The following is a 20,838-nucleotide window of genomic DNA, read 5'->3' as shown; positions in this document are numbered from 1 at the left end:
CAGAAAGGTTCATTACGGCATTAGGGGTAATACAGCAGTATTTTCTATTGATATAAGTTTAACATTTATTTTGAACACTTATTTATGACCAAGATGTTAAATTTTATTTTTTGAAACCTGTGTTTTGCAGATCTTTGCTTAGAATAGTTTGAACGGTTTGTATCAATAGTAAGTTTTATCTTTGTCTTACCCCGTGGCTATAATAGACTGTTCTGCTAAGACCATTTCGCGCCAAAAATGAAAAGACTTTCGTCACCAATGTAGTTCCTCACGGATTTTTGTACATTGTCGTTGAATTTTCTTTAAAATGGTGCTACAAAACAGCGGCAGATATGTCGCCGAAAAGGATGGAGGGTCCAGTTATTCCAGGTGAGGAAAAAAAATCTACATTTTCAGGAGAATAGATTTGTACAGTATGTGTAGTGATGTCGTCCGGTGGGTTGGGGAGGGGGGCGCGCTCCTCATACAAAAACAAACGATTGACTTGACTTTATTTAACTTTATTTACATGATAACATCATAATCTCGGCATTAGATGTTGCCTGTCTTTTTATTTAAAGCCATACTTATTTGATTGTATGGATGACATCTTCTGGGCACTGCAAAATTGATGCGATCGTGCAAAAGAAAAAAAAAAGTTGCCTTCATAATATTTTATGAAATCTAAGTTGTCAGAGAAAGGTTGAACAAATGACCTAACACGCCGAACATGGTATCATAAACAATAGATTCTTTATTTTTGTTCTATCACATCTCCCTGGAAGACTTTGCTCAGGGTTCAAAATACATTTTGTGCAATGAAGGAGCAAGTCTACGACAAAATTAGTATGTTTTATCAATTATGATAGAAAAGAGGCATGGTTATGAACAGCTGTGTCCGTATTCTGATATTTTGTTGTTGCAGTTTACAGCATACATTTGCTCATTTTGCAGCTTCTTTGTATGATTAACAGCATTTCATGTGATAAGTCCATAACGTAGTCAGACCTGTCTTGAACACTCGCATCAAACATTATCACAGCTCAAGTATGACATGATAAAGCAATTTAGTTTTCCATTGGCAGGTTCGATGATTCGGACAAGCGAATGGAACGTTCCATCCAGAGTACGGAGATGGACTCTCGCTTCGGGTTCGACTGTTACAAAGAACCCACGGAACGTGTTGGCTGGCTCATTAACATGCATCCTGTAAGTACATCTGTTTGTTTTCTTTGTTTGATTTGATTTTGATTTGATTTATTCGCACATATTAAAATCATTTTGTATTACATTATAGAACAAGAAAATATACGTGCTGGGGGAAGAAAAAAAGCCATAGTGGCTTATACAAGGTCTTCCCCCATCTAAATTAACAAAAAATAACATAAATCTAACAATTCATAACATAATTATAGTAGTAAATGATAACAATAACAAATCGGACAATAATAATAGTAACAGAATACTGACAAAATAGTAATTGGTTGCATATTAATAACCCTTAAGCTGCCAGTCCCGACTTAACTAGGGATACAGAAATATGCCTTGTGTGCTGGACTCGGTTATAACCGGGATAGGGTATTCCCCAGAACAAAACAGCTTTGCGTGCGTGTAGCGCGCGAAGCCAGGAAGTTAGGGGAGTTAGCGCCGCCGGGTGTTTCGCGGGTTTCGTGAGGGAGGTCAGGGGTCAAACATTTTTAATTTTTACTTGGCTAAAAACCCTGGCAGCTTAAGGGTTAAGATTAAACATCAAATCATAGCTTAACTCGATACCGAAATGATAGATTGTTTGTGCTCATACACGTTATAGATGCAAAGTCAAATTTTAATCTGGCACAACTTTCTTCAATACGTTCTTATTCACAGTAGATACGATATATGAAATTATAAGCAAACCTCTTAGCTTTCAATACGTATTAAACCCAGTACTTATCTTGTGCACCTTACCTCTCAGTGTTCTCACGATTAGCTTACGGTGTCTTAAAAAAACAACTGTCTATTTGTTACTAGGTCCTGTTTGATTTTAACTTAGAAAAATTCGGTCTTGACAAAGAATAGCCCCCTAGCCACAGTAAGAAATGATGTCCCATGGGACCAAGCAAGGGTCACATCCGAAAGTGCAAAAATTCCGAAAATAACACCCTGTTAACCACCCGGCGGGGCCCCTTTTTCCAATCGTGACCGTAACATAACGAAACTTTCTCCACCCAGGCTGACATCTTGGATGAGAACAGACGACTGATCAGTGCTGTAGACTACTACTTCATACAGGACGATGGAAGCAGGTTCAAGGTCAGTTTCAGTCTCAAATTACTCAATTTGTCTATCTGTTTGTTATGTATATCCACTAAACTGCCCTTTATCGTGACACGCTTGTGTTGTACAGTAAGAAACAGTAAGACTGGACTGTAAGGTTTGATCCATTCAAAGGCTTGAAGTTCTATTCAACAAGTGTAATGAACAGTGGACCTATGGACTGTGACCCTTTCCAGTAGCGTGCATGTAGGGTAAACGACAACAGCCAGGATTTGAACTCCAAACCTCTTGGTCCTGAGGCAGGATCGCAAACCACTGGACTAAGCATGCACTTGCTAACAATTAAAGTAAAATTGTTTGTATCTTCAAGGTCAGGGAGTTTGTGCAGCAGTATTTTTTTGCAAGCCACGTGCCAGGTTTTGAAACTCTGCCGTCATCACTATGACGTCACAGCTGGAATTGAACCCGATTATCTGGCATCGTTATCGTTGAATTAGTACTAGTAGTGTAATTTACAATGTTCAATCCACTATCATCAGAAGTGGTTTTTTTTCTGTACAAACATCTATGTTCGTTGAATAGTATACTTTATTATGGTTGAATATTATCAGGAACTGTTGTATTTTCCCGTCTTTGTTTGCAGGTTTCCTATCCCTTCAAGCCGTACTTCTACATCGCAGTAAGGAAGGACTGTGAGAGGGAGGTGTCTTCCTTCCTCACTAAGAAGTTTGGGGGTGTCATCTCTAAAGTGGAGACAACGCCAAAAGAGGACCTTGATCTGGTACAGTTCTGTTTCTTTCTTTTAGTCTTAAAAACTTCTATATTAACAATGCAGGGATGTCCCTCTGGCTCAACTGGTAGCAGCCTCACAGTTGAGCTCCTGGTTCCAATTAGTTGGTAACTTGGAGACCCCAGATCAGTCCTAGGAAGGGCATCTCAGTTGGGACTGCACACGTCTTTCAGAAGGGACGTAAAATGCCTGTGGGGGACCTTGAGCATGTTAAAGGGAAAGAGCTAGCAACCCCTCCCTGTAAAAATGTACCCCACTACTGAATCAGCAAGAAAACTTGCTGTCCTATGGCTGTATGCCACTAGGCACTACAAGGGTCTGAACAAAGGAACGAATATCAACAATGTAGCAAACTGAAAGGTTGCTATCTTCTATTCATACTTAGTTTTCTGGCTGTATTCAAGTTTAGGCAATCATTTTGCAAGTCTTTTACACTATGGAACCTATAACTTTTACACCAAGGTTACCAATTTTCTACTTGTATTTAACTTCAACAATTTTTTTGTACATGCATATCACAGGCTAACCACTTGGTGGGACTGAAGAGAAACTACCTGAAGCTGTCCTTCCCTTCTGTGAATGAGCTCATGAAAGTGAAGAGAGAAATTTTTCCTGCTGTAAGGAAGAACAAGGAGAGAGACAAGGCCAACGATGCTTACACACAGATGTTGGCTAGGTAAGGACTGGTGGTCTTGTTGTTAGGGTGGTTGACTTTGAATCTAATGGTTCTGGGTTCGAATCCTTAGCAGGCCCAATGTTGTACCCTTGGGAAAGGCACTTTACACCTTAGTTGACTGCTGTAAATGAGTACCAAGCTTTGCAAGCTACATACATGTATGTGTGTTTGTAAGTGTAGAGGAGTAGCTGAGAAACATGCTTTCAAAACTTTTTGATCCGTTGACCTTTTTATTGAGATTTACCACATTATTTATACCCCGTTTACCTTTTACAACTTTTATGTTGTGGTGGCCACGCAAAAACAAATACAAGAACCTCTGGATTGATTGTAATTATATTTGGTATGTAGGTAGGTGTTGGAAAGACGGAAGTCAAGGTCGATTTTGGGCCCCCTGGTGTGTGACCTTGGTATTGCAGCAGAACTTCCGTTTTTTGTAGCTTTTGATGTAAGGAAGAAGTGGCATAGGTTGGGGTTTCCTAGCAGCTTGCTCTGGAACTGCAATGGTATTTTTGTGAAAATCTTGTTACTCCTGTGTTGTTCCAGTACATTCGGAGGTGAGGAGGAGGGGGGATCTACGTCCAAGAGGATCGCGGACCAGATGGAGAACATCATCGACATCCGGGAGTACGACGTTCCGTACCACGTCCGCGTGGCGATCGACATGAAAATCCACGTGGTAAGAAAACTACCTTGAATCAAATGTTGTTACACAATTTTCTTTATTTACAGTATTAGAGACTGAAAAAACACTTACTGTAAATCCATTAAATATTGCAGTTGGTAAATTTAGCGATTGTGGGTAAAGGGAGTAGTTTACAGCATTGAGTTTTAACATTGGAAACAAACATCACTCTCAAATGTTAGTGATCAAATATTTGTGACGATGAAATTTTAGCAGTTGACTACTGACAGTTAATGTAGCTTAAGTTAAGTTACTGTTAACAAATCAAGAATTACAGTATAAAAAACTGCAGGGTCTAGGTCGTAGGAAAGGGTTTGAATGTGTTATAAGGCTGCACCAAGTAATTTTTATGGATGACGTCCTTTGGAGACCCTAAATCTAATGCGAGAGCACGAAAAAAAAACAAGAAAGGCCGAAAATAACAAGATGCCTAGATTTCAAATATAATAGTCGACCACACATGTTAGGATACAAATTGAATGAGAGAACACACTAACAACTAACAATTCTTTTATTCATCATGAAAACAGCAATAATTTGAATAAATCAGTTGAGGTTGAACAGCAGTTGTTGTCCAGTCCTGTTTCTTTCCATATCCCGTTGATTTTGCAGTCCTGCAGAAACATAGTATATAAAAAAGGCAAAATTAGTTGCTGATTAACTCTTCGCATGCATTACTACATGTACATTTCTACCTATGCTTTAGAAATCCTAATGAATAATAGCAATTATTCAAGAGCCAAATGTGGACCAAAAATGATAGAAATAAAAAAAAGCACATATTTCCCAAACAAGTATGAATAACCAGAAACGAATTAATGATCATTATCCATGCAGAATACATGAATGCATAAAACACTCCCCCTTCCCAGATTATAATTTTTTCGTACATGGTACTTGATATCCAAAACAGACTAAAGAACAGAACTTTTCATACCTCAAAAACAGACTTGGGCCTAGGAGCTTCAGTTGTGGCAGCTGTCTTCCTGGATCATCCTGTCAGCAGTGCATTTTTTCTACTCCTGTCAGTAGTACTACATGTAGTGCAATTTTTTCTACTGCTGACAGGATCATCCCTTTTATCAGAGTCTAAATTTTCTGATAAAAAGCAAGTGTTTGCCTGCTATTCCTCCATAATTATGTTTCAAACGTACAACTACAAATGACTCGTACTACTTAGATCAAAATCATCCGAGTCTGTGAATGCATGGGATTTATTGAACATGGCAAAGATTCAATATACCCAGTGGGTAAGGTCCGTTTCTCAAGACTCTGTTTAAGCGACTCAGTTTTCAGCATACAAAGTGAGTCCGAGTTGTGACAATGAACTGCTGTTAGTGTTACTTGCACGTCAAGTCAATAGGAACAAATACAAGTCAAATGGCTAATTTCAGCGTAGAATCTAGAAAGCTCGGGTGGGGGTAGCCGTGGCGACTTGTATATTTAGAGTTTGCGGCCCCACGCATCGGTTTGCGCCCAGATGAACACAGTATAAAAAAAAAGGAAAATCCTGTCAGCAGTTGAAAAACCTGCACTACTGACAGAATCATCCTGTCAGCAGTAGAAAAATATGCACTGCTGTCAGGATCATCCTGTCAACAGTGCAATTCTTTCTACTGCAGACAGGATGATCCTGTCAGCAATGCAGATTTTTCGACTGCTGACAGGATCGTCCTGTCAGCAGTACAAGTTTTTCTACGGACAGGATGATACTGTCAGCGGCGCAAATTTTTCTACTGCTGACAGGATGATCCTGCCAATAGCCTTAGGCGTTTATTCATGCATTTCGCGTGACGAGTTTTACGTTAATCTTACAATTTGGGGCACTGTCATAACTCTTTGGTCATAGTTACAGGAAGCGGAATTTCTTGGTTTTTTTCTGGGCAAAGACCAAAATCAATGCGCGCGCGGACGTCATCCATAAAAATTACTTGGTGCAGCCTAAGGCTCAAAGTCTTGTATGTTCCACTGTAGGGCCACTGGTACTCTGTGCGTGGCCGAGGTGCACTTCCTCCAGAAATCACTAGGAGAGACGATCTGCTGGACAGACCTGTGAGTTCAACAACATCCACACATAACAAATTTTAACACAATAACCTGTGACAATTTTTTCCAGCTTGTCACAATGGGCTTTTGTGCTAGGTTGTCATTGTCACACTTTCCCAGTCTTTTGAATTGACTTTTCTATTATTCAAAAATGTTTATGTATAACTGTTGATATGATTATTCAGGATCCGATCGTCTTTGCCTATGACATTGAGACAACAAAACTTCCCCTGAAGTTTCCTGATTCGGACTCGGACCAGATCATGATGATCTCCTACATGATTGACGGACAGGTGGGTGGAGCTTCCTTCTTCAATCATCTGCAAATTCGAACTACATACTGTAGATTCATATATTTTTATAGGGACATAATTTCACAGTAGAACAGGAAAGGAGGTTTTCGCTATGTCATCAATTTGCATCTTATTGAAGTAATATAGACATATTTTTCAATATGCATATACCCTCATTTTTACATCCAAGTAGTTTTTGTGACTTTTTACCTATTTCTTCTACATGTTTTGTTTGTATTTTTCAGGGTTACCTGATCACTAACAGAGAAATAGTATCAGAAGATGTGGATGATTTTGAGTACACCCCCAAGCCTGAGTACGAGGGACCCTTTATTATCTTCAACGAAGCAGACGAGGTACAGTCAAACCTAAGGAAAAAAATGTTTCTGGTTACGAACCGATCCTGGCAAAAACCATCCAACCCTTTTTTGGTCGACCGCTGGCAAGGGACATGAAATTGTTTGATCTGACATCTGAGTGATGAAAATTCAAAACAGAATCCAACAAGTTTTGTTTATTTTCTTGCAGATTTGAGTTACTAAAAAGTAGATTTGCAGTTAAGGTTAAGTATAAGCGGTAAACTGCATATGATGTAGTACTAGATAGATATAGAAATGTTTGATCTAAATTTGGAGAAAGAAATTAGATGATTCTTAACACTGGCTCAAATCCTGTCTGTAGATTCACACAATCCAGAGGTTCTTTGAACACATCCAAGAAGTACGGCCCAACATCATCGCAACCTTCAACGGAGACCTGTTCGACTGGTAGGTTACTATAGTGTCATATTTCATGATATAGGGTTTGGTAAAGGTATACAATATAGGTAAAGTTAAGGGAAGTCCAATAGCCATTTAAGACTGCAGGGGCAGTGGGTTGTTTTGCACTGTGTCTAGGGCACGGTGTTGGAAGACAGAGCCTTGACCAGTTATACAGATACAGATAACTTGTGAATGTGATTCAGCACCAAGGACAGGGGTGTTAGTGTAAACATCATTCTAGGACAAGGAAATTGTTTCACCTACTTTATTTCTTGACATTTCTTTGTTTTTCTCACCAGGCCCTTTGTTGAAGCCAGAGCGGCCTTCCACGGTATAGACATGTTTCAGGAAATTGGTGAGTTTTATAGAAATAGTTTTGTATGATCACTTATGGTCATATTTTTTATGACTAACCCTCATATGCCCCAACATTTCTTGCGACTAAGTAGTAGAAAAATGACCGGGTCCGCTTATATTTTGTTTCTTTTTACAGTTTTTGATCATTGTACATTTTGTTTATATTCCACTCGGATTCAACACAGACTTTCCCCAATAACTTCCACCATATAATGCCAAACTTTGTTAAAAAGAATTGAAAGAAGTTATAGTGGATATCTAATAAGTCATGAAAGGATATTTTTTGGGATCGAACATGTTCAACAAGTAACACTTCAAACTATATATATACCTGGGGTCCAATTGGACCACATGGGGCTGTATTAGGCTTAAAAGCAATACTCAGACAGTCAGACCAGAATATTTTTTTCTTGTTTACATATGACCTGTTTTTGTTTGTTTGGTAGGATTCCAGAAGGACAACCAAGGAGAATACAAGTGTAGGCACATCATTCACATGGATGCCTTCAGGTAAGGTAGTCCATTCCTTCTATATTATACAGCAGGCTTTTAGCTAGGATTTATAGACAGGGCATCCAACCACTGTTTGGGACTGCCCCAATGTGTGTGACCTTTGTACTGCAGCATAGCTTCTGGTTTTTATATCTTATGTCCTGAACATACTATATGGTCTTGATTTTTTGGTGGTAGATAGCTTGTGATGTAAGGAAAAAGTTGTGTAGGTATGCACTAGAACTACGGGAGAATTATTTTAGGGTAGGGAATTTGCCCCCAGAAATGATTGGATTAAAATGTATTTTTACAGATGGGTGAAAAGAGACAGTTACCTACCTGTGGGGAGTCAGAACCTGAAGGCCACCACCAAGGCCAAGTTGAGGTATGACCCCGTTGAACTTGACCCAGAGGAGATGTGCCGCATGGCCAACGAGCAGCCACAGGTAAGAAATGTACCCTGAAGTCTTTGACCATCTTCCTACCAAGGTGATCGTTTTAGTTACAGGGTTAGGGAGGAAGGTAGTCATATATTAGTAACTATCTAAATTTTGTGTAAGTATCTAAATTTGCTGTGGCTAAATTTGGTTATTTATTTTTAGTTACATTTTTAAAGTGAAATGCTTTTTATTTCACATTTACAAATGTACATGCAGAGAAATTTTGACTCTGGTCTTCAAATTTCTCTTCTTGTTGCCTTTGTGTATATTGATATATTGTTTTTGGTCTGTCTGTTTGTGTTTTCGCAGTTATGTATTTACCATATTAATCTATGTTGATCACACACACTATAATGTGACAGTGACAGGAAATGATCAAAACCTTATTCACATAATAGATAAACTACAATTAAACAAGATATGGAGGAACTCCAAATATTTCACAGAGGTGTGAATTCTTTGAACTCTTGTTGTTGTAGGTGCTGGCTAACTACTCAGTGTCAGATGCCGTGGCCACGTACTACCTGTACATGAAGTATGTTCACCCCTTCATCTTCGCTCTCTGTACCATCATCCCTATGGAACCAGATGAGGTAGGAATACATTGATATGTTTATATTTTGTGTATCTAATGTTTTCTGTATATATATATAGATTGAATACACTGTGTTGTATTCAATATCACCCAAGGTACCAGCCCGACCACAGGTCAGATCGCCCGAATGCTGTGTTGTATTTAATTTTTGTCATACCCACCTGAAAGCACACATATTTCAATGCAAAATGGGCCATGATTTTGAGAAACTTTTGTTTCCTCGAACAAAAACTTTTAACAACATCGATTCCAACCTCCAAATCCAGTATTCAATATTTGACACCAGTGCAACCGGAGCGTGTTTGAATCATGCGATGGAAGCCCCGGACAATATGACTTTGAAGCCCAGGCAATACGGTAAAATATAGACTAGTCTGGAACACCCATATCGAATGTAATCCCAGCCCAGGTATGACATAAATACCAGGACCTCTAACCTTTTTTGTTAACCTTTAGCACACTGAAGTAACCGTTTGGCACCCAATTCTCTATTGGTTACAGAGTCAGGCAGCAGGGAGAGGTTAAGAATTACTTCAACAACATATAATTATTTTCCTTGCATTTACTTCTGAAGGTGTTAAGGAAAGGCTCTGGCACGTTATGTGAAGCCTTGCTGATGGTGCAGGCCTTCCACGCCAATATCGTGTTTCCCAACAAACAAGAGGCCGTCTTCAACAAGCTGACGGGCGACGGCCACGTGCTGGACTCGGAAACGTACGTGGGAGGCCACGTGGAGTCCCTGGAGGCTGGGGTCTTCAGGGCTGACCTCCCCTGCAGATTCAGAATGGTACAGTCCTTTTCACTTCCATAACAAGGGAATGGAGTGTGTGTCCGTAGTTATTTTGGTATTGTAGGGACAGAAAATGGTATAACTGAAGACTGGCAAGATATAAGGGAGGTGTAACTGGAGACTGGCAGGATGAGAAGGTTGACAGGATAGTATGGTTGGCTTGGCCTGGGTCCAAACTTGGTCCTGCAGACTGGCAGGAAAAAGAATAGACAAAACAACAAGAACAACAGAGGCAAAGTCACGACATTGTATTTTCTGAGGACTACATGTTATCTTTTCACAGCAACTTTCAAAATATTTCAAAAGCACAATAACTTCAATCATCAAGTTTATAATGCCATGATCTCAAATACTAGGTTCCTGAAGCGTTCCAACAACTGATGGACAAAGTTGAGCGAACCATGAAGTTCAGCATCGAAGAGGAAGAGGGCATCCCAGTGGACCAGGTGACAAACTTCGAGGAGGTGTGCAACGACATCAAGCGGAAGCTGGCGGAACTACGCGACACGCCGTCGCGACTGGAGAACCCCATCATCTACCATCTTGACGTCGGCGCCATGTACCCAAACATCATTCTCACTAACAGGTTACAGGTAAGCAACTTTTCAAGGCCTTTCCTTGAGAGCTGCTGTTGGGGTTCAATTTATTGCAAACATGTACCGAGGCTGTAGTTCAACTGGTAATAGCCTTAAGTTGAGCTCCTGGTTCCAATTAGTTGGTAACTGGGAGACCGCAGTTCAATCCTGGGAATGGCATCCCGGTTGGGACTTCACCCGTCTTTTGGAAGTGACATAAAATGGTGGTTTCATGTTCAAGGAGGTGCCTCAAGCACGTTAAAGGGGAAGGACTACCAACAACTCCTAGTCGAAATATGCCCTACTGAAACAGCATGGAAACTTGCTGCTGCCTTATGTGCCATTAGGCACTACAGCTTTTTGCACAAGGGTCTGAACGAACAAACGAACAAACAAATGTATGGAGACTATTTTTTGGTGCGTCCGGATGTTATCTTCTTTTATGCCCGTAGTTATTTGAATACACTGTAAGTAGGACGTATGGTGTCTCTACAAAGGTCAGACTTGCAGGAGTGACAGGAAGTTGAGTTCAGATCAGAGGTGTTAGAACTAGTCGTTTATCAGACAATGGTCAATGGAAGAGGCTGCTAGTTATTTTTGGGTCACCAGAAACGCAACATTTTTTTCCTAAGCCTATGTCATATGTATCATGACACATTTTATTTTTCTAATCTTGTTTGCAGCCGTCAGCCATGGTAGACGAGGTGACCTGTGCAGCCTGTGACTTTAACAAACCCGGCGCCACCTGTCAGCGCCAGATGCAGTGGACTTGGAGGGGAGAGTACAGTGAGTACCAACAATCTCCAAACATTTGCGGTGGTTTTATTTTTGCTTTTTTCACCTCAACACGGAATCAAGACACTGCAAATATGCGTTTCCAATGAATTACTGCTGGACTGTAAAATGAAGTCCTCCCAAAAATCAGCTCCAAAAATAGAAGAATTTACAGTATCAGCACCAGAAAAGTTTTTTCTCCTTTGATACTCCAAAGTCTTGGAGGGCAAAATACCTCAAAGAAATTTGAAGGACGTAAACTTAAAGCAACTCGTTTAGGGTTATGAAAAATTTTTGTTGCAGTTTTTTTGCTCACGCTCTTTGATGTATATGTAAAGGAAATTCTTAGCTCTGCCCAAAAATGAAAATAAGCTTTAACAAGAGCTATCAACCACTTAAAAATCATGAGAACAGAACCTTCTTGATAAAGGTGATAAAATGATGCTGAAAGGTAATAAAATTACACTGAAAGGTAATAAAATGACGCTGAAAGGTAATAAAATGCTATCATCTTTATTCACAGTGCCAGCCAGTCGGAATGAGTATCATCGCATCCAGCAGCAGTTAGAACACGAGCAGTTCCCGCCGTTCAAACCGGGAGGTCGTCCGCGGGCGTTCCACGAACTCAACAAAGAGGAACAGGCCACCGCAGAGAAGAAACGACTCGGCGACTATTGCAAGAAGGCTTACAAGAAAGTTCACGTCACGAGAGTGGAGGAACGCGAGACTACCATCTGCCAACGGGAGAACTCCTTCTACGTAGATACGGTACGGGTAGGGTAAGGTTGGGTGGGTACCAGGCTATTAGCTAGCAGGGCGTCAGGGCGTCTTTTGGACGACCTACCCTAAGAAAACAAAGTAATTAGACGCCCTCTTTTTGAAGGTACATTACATACACATGCACATTGTGTTCCCCCCTAACACACTGCAACTGTTGGTTTTTCCCTCATACCAGACACTATGGCAGCATGATTATTGATTGACATGCAAAGCTACCGAGTAATTGTTAATCCATAGAGCACATTGAAAAAGCTTTGTCCCCCACTCAAGTTTTGGTCTATGAATTTTAGCTAAAAGCCTGGTCGGTACCATTTACTGGTTGATGTTGGTTGTTGATGTGTTTTTTTTAATGATTTTTTTTTTCCTTTTTTGGGTCAGACCGAATTCACTGAGGAGTGGGGGTAGGGCCACAGTATACATATACAGCCTTCACGATCGCTCAGCGGTTGTTTCAACGAAACTAGAATGTTGCATGTTTTCAAACATCTCCATTTTCCTTCTGCATATTAGTCGTTTGTACATTGGAATAAGTGTATCATTCTAAGGTACAATTTGAACATAATTTGTAGCAGAGACCTGTACTTGTGTCTCGGTTACCAAAATATGACAAAGTACTACCGTACTGCTATAATAATATCCAGACCTGATCTGAACCTCTGAACCCGAATTTTCTGTATGGGTATCCACCCCTAGGTACGGGCATTCCGCGATCGGAGATACGAGTTTAAGGGACTTCTTAAGGTGTGGAAGAAGAAGGTAGCAGAGGCCCTTAAGAAAGGCGAAGCTGCAGATATCAAGAGAGCCAGGGGAATGGAGATCCTGTATGATTCCTTGCAGCTGGCTCACAAGTGCATTCTCAACTCCTTCTATGGATATGTCATGAGAAAGGGGTAAGTTTTTTTTCCATGTTTTGCTTTAGACAAGGAGATTGCTGTCTAAGTAGCTAGTACCAGTTCTGAAATAAAAAACAAGAAATAGTCTTGCCTCCGAGTACCAGAGTTATCAACCCAGAAAAATTGTGTTCAAAAATTGGTTGTTTCCTAGAATAGAACTCTTTGCCACCAATTGCTGTAGGATCATCTTTACTAGATAGCTTTAAACAACACTTACAGTTAGATGTGCAAAGGTTAGGTGTGACAGGTCGTATGGTGTAAAAGAACAAGCTGCTGCCGCACCGCATGCCTGTGTAATGCCGAAGGGCAGTTATATCAGCTATATAGAAATCTGATATAAAGTTCCAGAATTTTCCCTGCAGTACCATAACAGTAGTTGTTAGCTTGAGATGCAAATCTCTTATTGCCTTGTTGTTGTAAATGTTGGCCTGCCCCCTTGCAGTGCACGCTGGTACTCCATGGAGATGGCCGGTATCGTGTGTCTGACTGGAGCCAGGATCATCACCCAGGCCAGGGAACTCGTGGAGCAGATCGGGTAAGACTCATAACTTATCTCTTCCTTACCGTATGATTGATGCAAGCTCAAAATTCATTTTTGGGTATACATTGTACTATTTCGCAAACGTGAAGTTTTTGCTGAAATATGCACCATCATTGCCCAAATTTTGTGATTCCTGTGCTTAGATAGACCATATTTTGAAATGCGTATTTTACAAATTTGGAATTAATACCCCCCTAATTGTAGAACCCAAATTCTACAGCCAAATGAAAAATGAATTTAAACCAAAAATTGTTCAGCTAACTTGAAACAAGTAATATAAGATTTTTTCCTGACACTTGAATGTCAAGAAAGTGCTGTATACTAGTGTACAAAAGTACTGAAAATGTATTTGTGTACATTAACCTAATATACAACTACTGTATCTAGGTGCACTTGAGTTGGACACAGACGGTATCTGGTGCACCCGCCCTGCAAGTTAGGGGCCTTCAAATAAAGCTCTGTACCTACAGAAACTATGTTGAACTGTATGAATGTTATTCAGCACCAAGGAGAGGTCCAACATCTATGAAATTGTATACATGAAAGTGATGATTCCAACTTTTTCCCCACCCCAGACGGCCCCTTGAGTTGGACACAGACGGGATCTGGTACACCCGCCCTGCAAGTTAGGGGCCTTCAAATTAGGCTGTGTACCTACAGAAACTATATATGTTGAACTGTATGAATGTTATTCAGCACCAGGGACAGGCCCAACGTCTATGAAATTGTATACATGAAAGTGATGATTCCAACATTTTCCTCACCCCAGACGGCCCCTTGAGTTGGACACAGACGGGATCTGGTGCATCCTCCCTGCAAGTTTCCCAGAGAACTACGTCATACACACCACCAACATCAAGAAGCCCAAAGTCACCATATCCTACCCAGGGGCCATGCTCAACATACAGGTTGGTTTGCTACCTTCGATTAGATTATGTTAATTTTAACATAATTTGCATAACTAATGAGGAAATGCTACAATACTAGCTTCCTAAAGAAGGATATTTGTTTGCAACATACAACCTGTATGTGATTTGGAAAAAGAGATAATGAATTCATATAGATTATGCTAATGACAGACTTCTTGATCTGTTTTATGATAGATTACCTGGCAAGTGGTAGGTGTTAAGTGCCATTAGCAAGGTCACAACATTGGGGCCTGCTACGGATTTGAACCCAGAACCTTTAGATTCCAAGTCAACGACCCTAACTACAACACCACCTTGCCACCTACAGGTCAAGGACGACTTCACAAACCACCAGTACCAAGAGCTGGTCAACCCGGGGACTCTAGAGTACAAGCAGCGCAGCGAAAACTCCATCTTCTTTGAGGTGAGTTTCTTTGTTTAACCAGGGGTAATCATGTCACCAACTAGATATTTTCAGTGAGCCCTTAGTAAACGAGTGAACTTTATTTCTCAACAATTGTACATGGTACATTGTATGACAACAGCTATTTAACAACAATACTACAAGTTAGGCTAATCTATCCTACAGTTAGAACTATCAAATATTATCAACAACAGTATACAATGTATGAGTTACAATATAGTCATGCATGGATGATTTGACAATCCCACTTCTGCTATTTTAGGTTGACGGTCCGTACTTGGCCATGGTGTTACCGGCGTCCAAAGAAGAGGGGAAGAAACTAAAGAAGAGATACGCCGTGTTCAACTTCGATGGTACGCTGGCCGAGCTGAAGGGGTTTGAGGTGAAGCGACGCGGCGAGCTTCAGCTGATCAAGATCTTCCAGTCGTCGGTGTTTGAGTCGTTCTTGAAGGGGTCGTCGTTGGAGGAGTGCTACTCGTCTGTCGCCACCGTGGCCGACTACTGGCTGGACGTGCTGTTCAGCAAGGTGAGACTGTTAGTTAGTTTTTGTATACAAAATTGTATCACTTCTGTTATGTTACTTTCAAGTATTGCTCCAACTTTAGTATGATGATATGATTTTAACTTAATTTTGTTCTTGGTTGTAAAAATTGGTGGAGGTGAATAAAGTGGTGAAAAAAACAACAACATGAGACGGCTCGAAAAACTGGGTGCATTTGCGTATGCACCCAAAGTTAGAGCTGTGCACCTGATTTTTAAGAATTGTGTGCACTAGTGAACCTAGTAAATATTTGTATTGTGCACTAGTATAAAAAATAATCTTAACACATGCCAGAAGAAAATACTATAACCTTTTTGTACTATTTGTTTTTGAAGTTAGCATCTCATATTTCAGTTCTGAAGACAGGCAGTTAGATTTGTAATTATGTTTTGCAGACATTCTTTTCTATCCTATGTTGTGCACCCAAACCGTTTTCTCGTGCACCTAAATCTTTAGGCCTTTTGCATCTTTTGCACCTACGTGTAATCTGAAAAATAGATTTCAAACCTTGTGAGAAATCAAAGGCATAAGTTTTGAATATCTAAAGAAAAAACATATTACAGGACAGACTTACTGTTGTCATAATGTTAAAAGTATGAGTGAATGAAGGAAAGAAAGACAGCTTTTGCTGTTATACATTTTATATTGCAGGGCTTGAAATTCATTATTGTTTTCTGTTGTTCCTGCCAGGCCTGTGACATGCCGGACGAGGAGTTGTTCAACCTGATCTCCGAGAATCGCAGCATGTCGCGGAAACTGGAGGATTACGGAGAACAGAAGTCAACCTCTATCAGTACCGCCAAGAGGCTGGCCGAGGTCAGAACTGCCTTCTTAGTAAAGTTAGAATACAACATGGTGTACAGTATTCCGTATCGCCCGAAGTACCAGCCCAACCGTGGGTCAGTTTGCCCAAAGGCCAAAGTGTGATGCGACCCACGGGAGGGCCGGGACCGAGGGTGATGCAGAATACACAGTGTCGTATTTTATTTATGTCCTACCCACCTGGAACACACATGCAAAATGCACTAGAAGTTGAGAGAGTTTTGTGTCCTCTAACAAGAAAGTTGTAACAATTCAAACGGCCGAATACAGTATTTGAATTTCGAGTTCAAATCGTTCGAAACGACTAGGGAAGCCCGGGCTGTATCATAAAGTATGGACCGGTTTGAACACCTGTATAGTTGTGGCCCAAGTACATGTTTGATATGAAAACATTTACGTGCTTATTCAGTACACAAAGTAAAGCGCTTTCCAAGAAATTTTTCAACTAGTCCTAAAATTTTCTTTTTTATGTTGCAGTTCCTGGGAGACCAGATGGTGAAGGATAAGGGACTGAGTTGTCGGTTCATCATCTCCAGAAAACCTGACGGGGCCCCTGTCACCGAGAGGTGAGCTCAAGAAATTGTGATTTATATTTTATGTGTTAAACTATAATTATAGGGGTGTTGCATTGTCGATTGGACGTCTGAAGGATGACGGCTGAGACAACGATTTACCGGTTTCCACCTTTTATTCAAAAGTCTTCATCAGAAAGGGGTGTTGCATTATTACCTCAGTCTGTGTACATAGATTTTGATTTTGATGTGTCCATTTGAGTGTTTGCTTGTGTCTTACAATGTATTGTGTTGAAAAATCAGACTTTCATCCATGTTTGTGGTGTCTGTAGGCCGTAGAAGTTTGGTGTTTCTGTGTGGTTATCAGGTAGAGAAGGGGGGGGGGGTAATGATTTGAATACATTATTGTGGCAAGAAGTGAGTTGGGAGAAAATGGTGTAACTGACAGGAGATGGATGTCGAATTTGAGATCAAAATGGCTGCATGGTTTCCACACGCTAGGCATGCTGGGCACACTGGCAGGAAGTTAGGTCAAAGGTCCCAGAATAGGTTATCTCATTCCCTGTATTGGATAAGTGTGTCGTAACAGTTTTAGCATTGGGCTCAGAGCCAATAGGTTCCATGTTTGATACTCGCTATGCTCCGATGTTTTGCGGAGGTATGACATCTTTGATTTTTTGTTTCCCAAAGCCGTATACCCTCCTTTGGAATACTATTTGTGCCTTAACATTATGCTTTCTTTTTCCACCATTAGAGCCATCCCTCTAGCCATCTTCCAGGCTGAGCCCAGTGTGAAGAAACACTACCTGAAGAAGTGGCTCAAGTCAAATGCCATCTCAGACTTTGACATCAGAAATGTAGGTGGTCTGGTAGAAAAATCAGTTTTAGTCTTGATATATTAATTTTTCTGTAGTTTTTTATGTACATGTGGTGTCATGTGTAGATATAAATTGAATCTATTGATTTAATCTATATATAAATTGAATTGATTACCTGGAAGTAGAAATTAAAAACTACATGTAGAAGTATGATTTGTAAGTTTCAATGTTCACTAACATCAAAAAGGTGTATATTTTGTACAAACGTTTATTGAGTATTACTTATATAATGGTTGAATGTTATCAGAAACTGCACTGTTACTGTATTTTTTCCTCAGATCCTTGACTGGGGGTACTACATAGAGAGGCTGGGAAACACCATTCAGAAAATCATCACTATCCCTGCAGCACTACAGCAGGTTTGTGCATGTGCAGTTCACTTCTCAGTTGTTAGGGGGCTCTTGTGGTGTTTGCAAAGAAATGATGATGAAAAATGTAATATTCTTGTTTAACCCTTTCCCTACTATACTGACTTTACCGTTTCCAACTTTAATTTTGTGTATGGGGAGTCCTTAGCAATGACAAGGTTATTCAAACTTTATTACAGCCTCTGTCAACATTTTGAAAGTTTATGTCAGCCAATCAGCTTCCTTGACACATCCAACCACAGGTGAAGAACCCAGTGCCCAGAGTCGCTCATCCTGATTGGCTCCACAAGAAGCTGCTGGAGAAGAATGACGTCTTCAAGCAACAGAGAATCAGTGAGATGTTCGCTCCCCTTCCCAAGAAAAGGATACAGGTATGGCCAAAAAAATTTTCTGTTTCCAATTTCAGTCCTGAAAATAAAGGAAAAAAAGTAGTGTCGGTATGTTTGGATTCTGTTGCCTTTATTGGAATAGATTTTGGCCAAAGTGATCCAAAAAATGAACAATTTAACACAGTGAAAATGAAATGCATTAGGACACTAGTATTTTCAACATCATATTGTAATTATTACTTTTGTACCTTGTGCAATGTTTACTAGTTAATATTTTACTTTAACTGTTCAAAGCTTTAATCTTGTTGGTTGGAAGAAGACAAGTTCTTTTTCACTTTAAGTTTGACCCGCCGTTGTGCAGCCTGGTTATCAAACCAAAAAATGACTTCTTCAGCTATAAACTTTTCCTAAGACCAAAAAAAGTCAATACCAAACTCATATACGGACTTGAATATACGCACAAGTGTGAACGGACCCTTAGGGACCACCAAGAAGTGGTCATATTGTTCAGATGGTCCATATGTAAAGGTGGTTGTTTGTACAGGTTTGACTGTGACTCTCTTTCTTGCATCAATATTAAATGTCCTTTTTATCTTTCTAGGAGGAGGACACTGCATTCGAAGATGGTGACAACAGCAACGATGGCACAAGTAACGACATCGCAGACATGGAGGACATGGCCGGTCCCAGAACAACGAGCAACGGCGTAACAGTCGCCGTGTCCAACAAACGGAAACGGGACAGCGGAGAAGACAGGGTCAGCCAATCACAGGAGGAACTAGAACTGACACAGTCGTGGAGAGAAATTCTCGGTCCTCCACCACCGCTGGGAAACTCAAAGGTCTGTTTGAATCATCTATTACCTCAGTGTATGGAGGTATTGTTTTCAGTTGACTGTATTTCATATCTTAACACAGAGTGACAGGAAGTGAAGGGTAAAAGGTCAGAGTTGTGAGAGTGACAGGTAGTACACCGTATATGGTAAAATGAGTCATTTATTAACCTTGGCTGACAGCTGACAGACATTCCAGGTCATGGGGTCAATGGAAGAGGGTACTAGTTCACAGGGAGATATTGCTTTTGCATTTATAGATTTTCCATATGCTAGTCACTTTCACTGTAGGGTGACAGGATGTAATCAATGGACATACGAGTATGTAGTATTAATTAACCTTATTTCCATGATTGATAAACTAAAACTAAACAAGACATACAAGAAACTCTCAATATTTCACAGAATTTTTAGATCTTCAAACTCTAACTTGTTACAACACAAAAGATGAAATGTCATCCTTTTAAAAGAATATGTTGCCCAATTGAATTTAACTTTAGAAAGTTGAAAATATTTTTCACTCTATCATAACAAGAAGCAAATGTCACCCTTTTATAAAACAATGTTGCCCAATTTAAGAATGTTGAAAGTAGACTTGTTCACCCAATCATAACCACAGGAAGAGAAACTGAAGTGGCTTGACTACCACAAGAGAAAATGGAAGCTTCAAGCGAAGCAGCGAGACGCCAGGAAACGACAGGACAAACGGCGTAGACTCGACGACGGAGAGACATCGGGCGCGGTCATCAGGAGCAGGCCGAGTACCGGACTCGGCGGGTTCCTCCGCAAAACGGCACGTTCTATGATGGACATGCCCTGGCAGATCGTTCAGGTGAAGACTTTCTTTTTTTTCTCTTTTTTTCTTATAAAGATCTTCAATGTTTAGGCAAGACTCATGTTTTCTCTACGAGGTCTTTGATTTCCTGTATCAGTCAAGGTGTGTATCTAAAAAGAGTCGGATCTGAATTATTATTCCCTTTTATTAATTCTATCTGATTAAAAGCATGGTTCGGAATCGATTTTTGTGGAAAAAACATTCTATGGAGGAATGAGATCTTCAAACTGTTTGATGATGAGGCGTCCTTTTATATCACAATTTTGTTACCACCGTGTATGGAGGTTTTGTTTTCGGTGGATCTGTGTGTTTGTTTGCTTGTATGTCTGTAGTTATACCTCATAAGGTTCGAACCTTGTTCAAAGTACCTTATGCAGTAGTTCCACTGCGGGTCGCTAGGCGGTGCACATATACAAAGCAATACGCAAAGCACTATGGTACCTTACGTGACGTCACCCTTCTATCGTCGCCATTTTTCCTTGTGTTGTTGTGCAAGCGGTCGCACATTTTCTGGGCTCGCTCGCGCCTCTTTTTTGGCGTTTCTTTTCGAGTTTTTTTCTTTTTGTTCGAGCCTATACACCTCCTGTATTCGCTAGCGATGTCTGAGCAGCTAAAAGGAGGGAAAAGGAAGAAGAAGTCGAAGCACGTGGCTTCGCTATCTGACTC

At 40.4% G+C, this 20,838-nt stretch overlaps 1 protein-coding gene across 1 annotated transcript in view; it reads left to right on the top strand.

The window, feature by feature from the left end:
* The first annotated feature begins 223 nt into the window (after window positions 1–223).
* Window positions 224–20,838, top strand: part of LOC136449297 (DNA polymerase epsilon catalytic subunit A-like) — a 40,037-nt gene continuing 19,422 nt past the window's right edge. Inside the window, exons 1-30 of the mRNA XM_066449277.1 lie at window positions 224–369; window positions 1,065–1,188; window positions 2,191–2,271; window positions 2,879–3,016; window positions 3,547–3,701; window positions 4,248–4,380; window positions 6,361–6,438; window positions 6,618–6,725; window positions 6,971–7,081; window positions 7,407–7,492; window positions 7,786–7,841; window positions 8,290–8,353; window positions 8,649–8,781; window positions 9,255–9,368; window positions 9,945–10,157; window positions 10,517–10,753; window positions 11,419–11,521; window positions 12,033–12,277; window positions 12,983–13,179; window positions 13,625–13,717; window positions 14,493–14,631; window positions 14,960–15,055; window positions 15,318–15,581; window positions 16,287–16,412; window positions 16,896–16,984; window positions 17,685–17,787; window positions 18,087–18,167; window positions 18,419–18,547; window positions 19,107–19,346; window positions 19,957–20,169. Of these exons, the coding sequence (XP_066305374.1) occupies window positions 308–369; window positions 1,065–1,188; window positions 2,191–2,271; window positions 2,879–3,016; window positions 3,547–3,701; window positions 4,248–4,380; window positions 6,361–6,438; window positions 6,618–6,725; window positions 6,971–7,081; window positions 7,407–7,492; window positions 7,786–7,841; window positions 8,290–8,353; window positions 8,649–8,781; window positions 9,255–9,368; window positions 9,945–10,157; window positions 10,517–10,753; window positions 11,419–11,521; window positions 12,033–12,277; window positions 12,983–13,179; window positions 13,625–13,717; window positions 14,493–14,631; window positions 14,960–15,055; window positions 15,318–15,581; window positions 16,287–16,412; window positions 16,896–16,984; window positions 17,685–17,787; window positions 18,087–18,167; window positions 18,419–18,547; window positions 19,107–19,346; window positions 19,957–20,169 (4,011 nt within the window). The 5' untranslated portion in view covers window positions 224–307. The remainder of the gene's footprint in view (window positions 370–1,064; window positions 1,189–2,190; window positions 2,272–2,878; window positions 3,017–3,546; window positions 3,702–4,247; window positions 4,381–6,360; window positions 6,439–6,617; window positions 6,726–6,970; window positions 7,082–7,406; window positions 7,493–7,785; window positions 7,842–8,289; window positions 8,354–8,648; window positions 8,782–9,254; window positions 9,369–9,944; window positions 10,158–10,516; window positions 10,754–11,418; window positions 11,522–12,032; window positions 12,278–12,982; window positions 13,180–13,624; window positions 13,718–14,492; window positions 14,632–14,959; window positions 15,056–15,317; window positions 15,582–16,286; window positions 16,413–16,895; window positions 16,985–17,684; window positions 17,788–18,086; window positions 18,168–18,418; window positions 18,548–19,106; window positions 19,347–19,956; window positions 20,170–20,838) is intronic.

The sequence above is a fragment of the Branchiostoma lanceolatum genome, chromosome 15 (genome assembly GCF_035083965.1).
Source record: "Branchiostoma lanceolatum isolate klBraLanc5 chromosome 15, klBraLanc5.hap2, whole genome shotgun sequence".
In the NCBI taxonomy this organism is placed as follows: Eukaryota; Metazoa; Chordata; class Leptocardii; order Amphioxiformes; family Branchiostomatidae; genus Branchiostoma; species Branchiostoma lanceolatum.
Note: the sequence above shows the minus strand (reverse complement) of the source record. Positions and strands in the feature narration are given on the sequence as shown.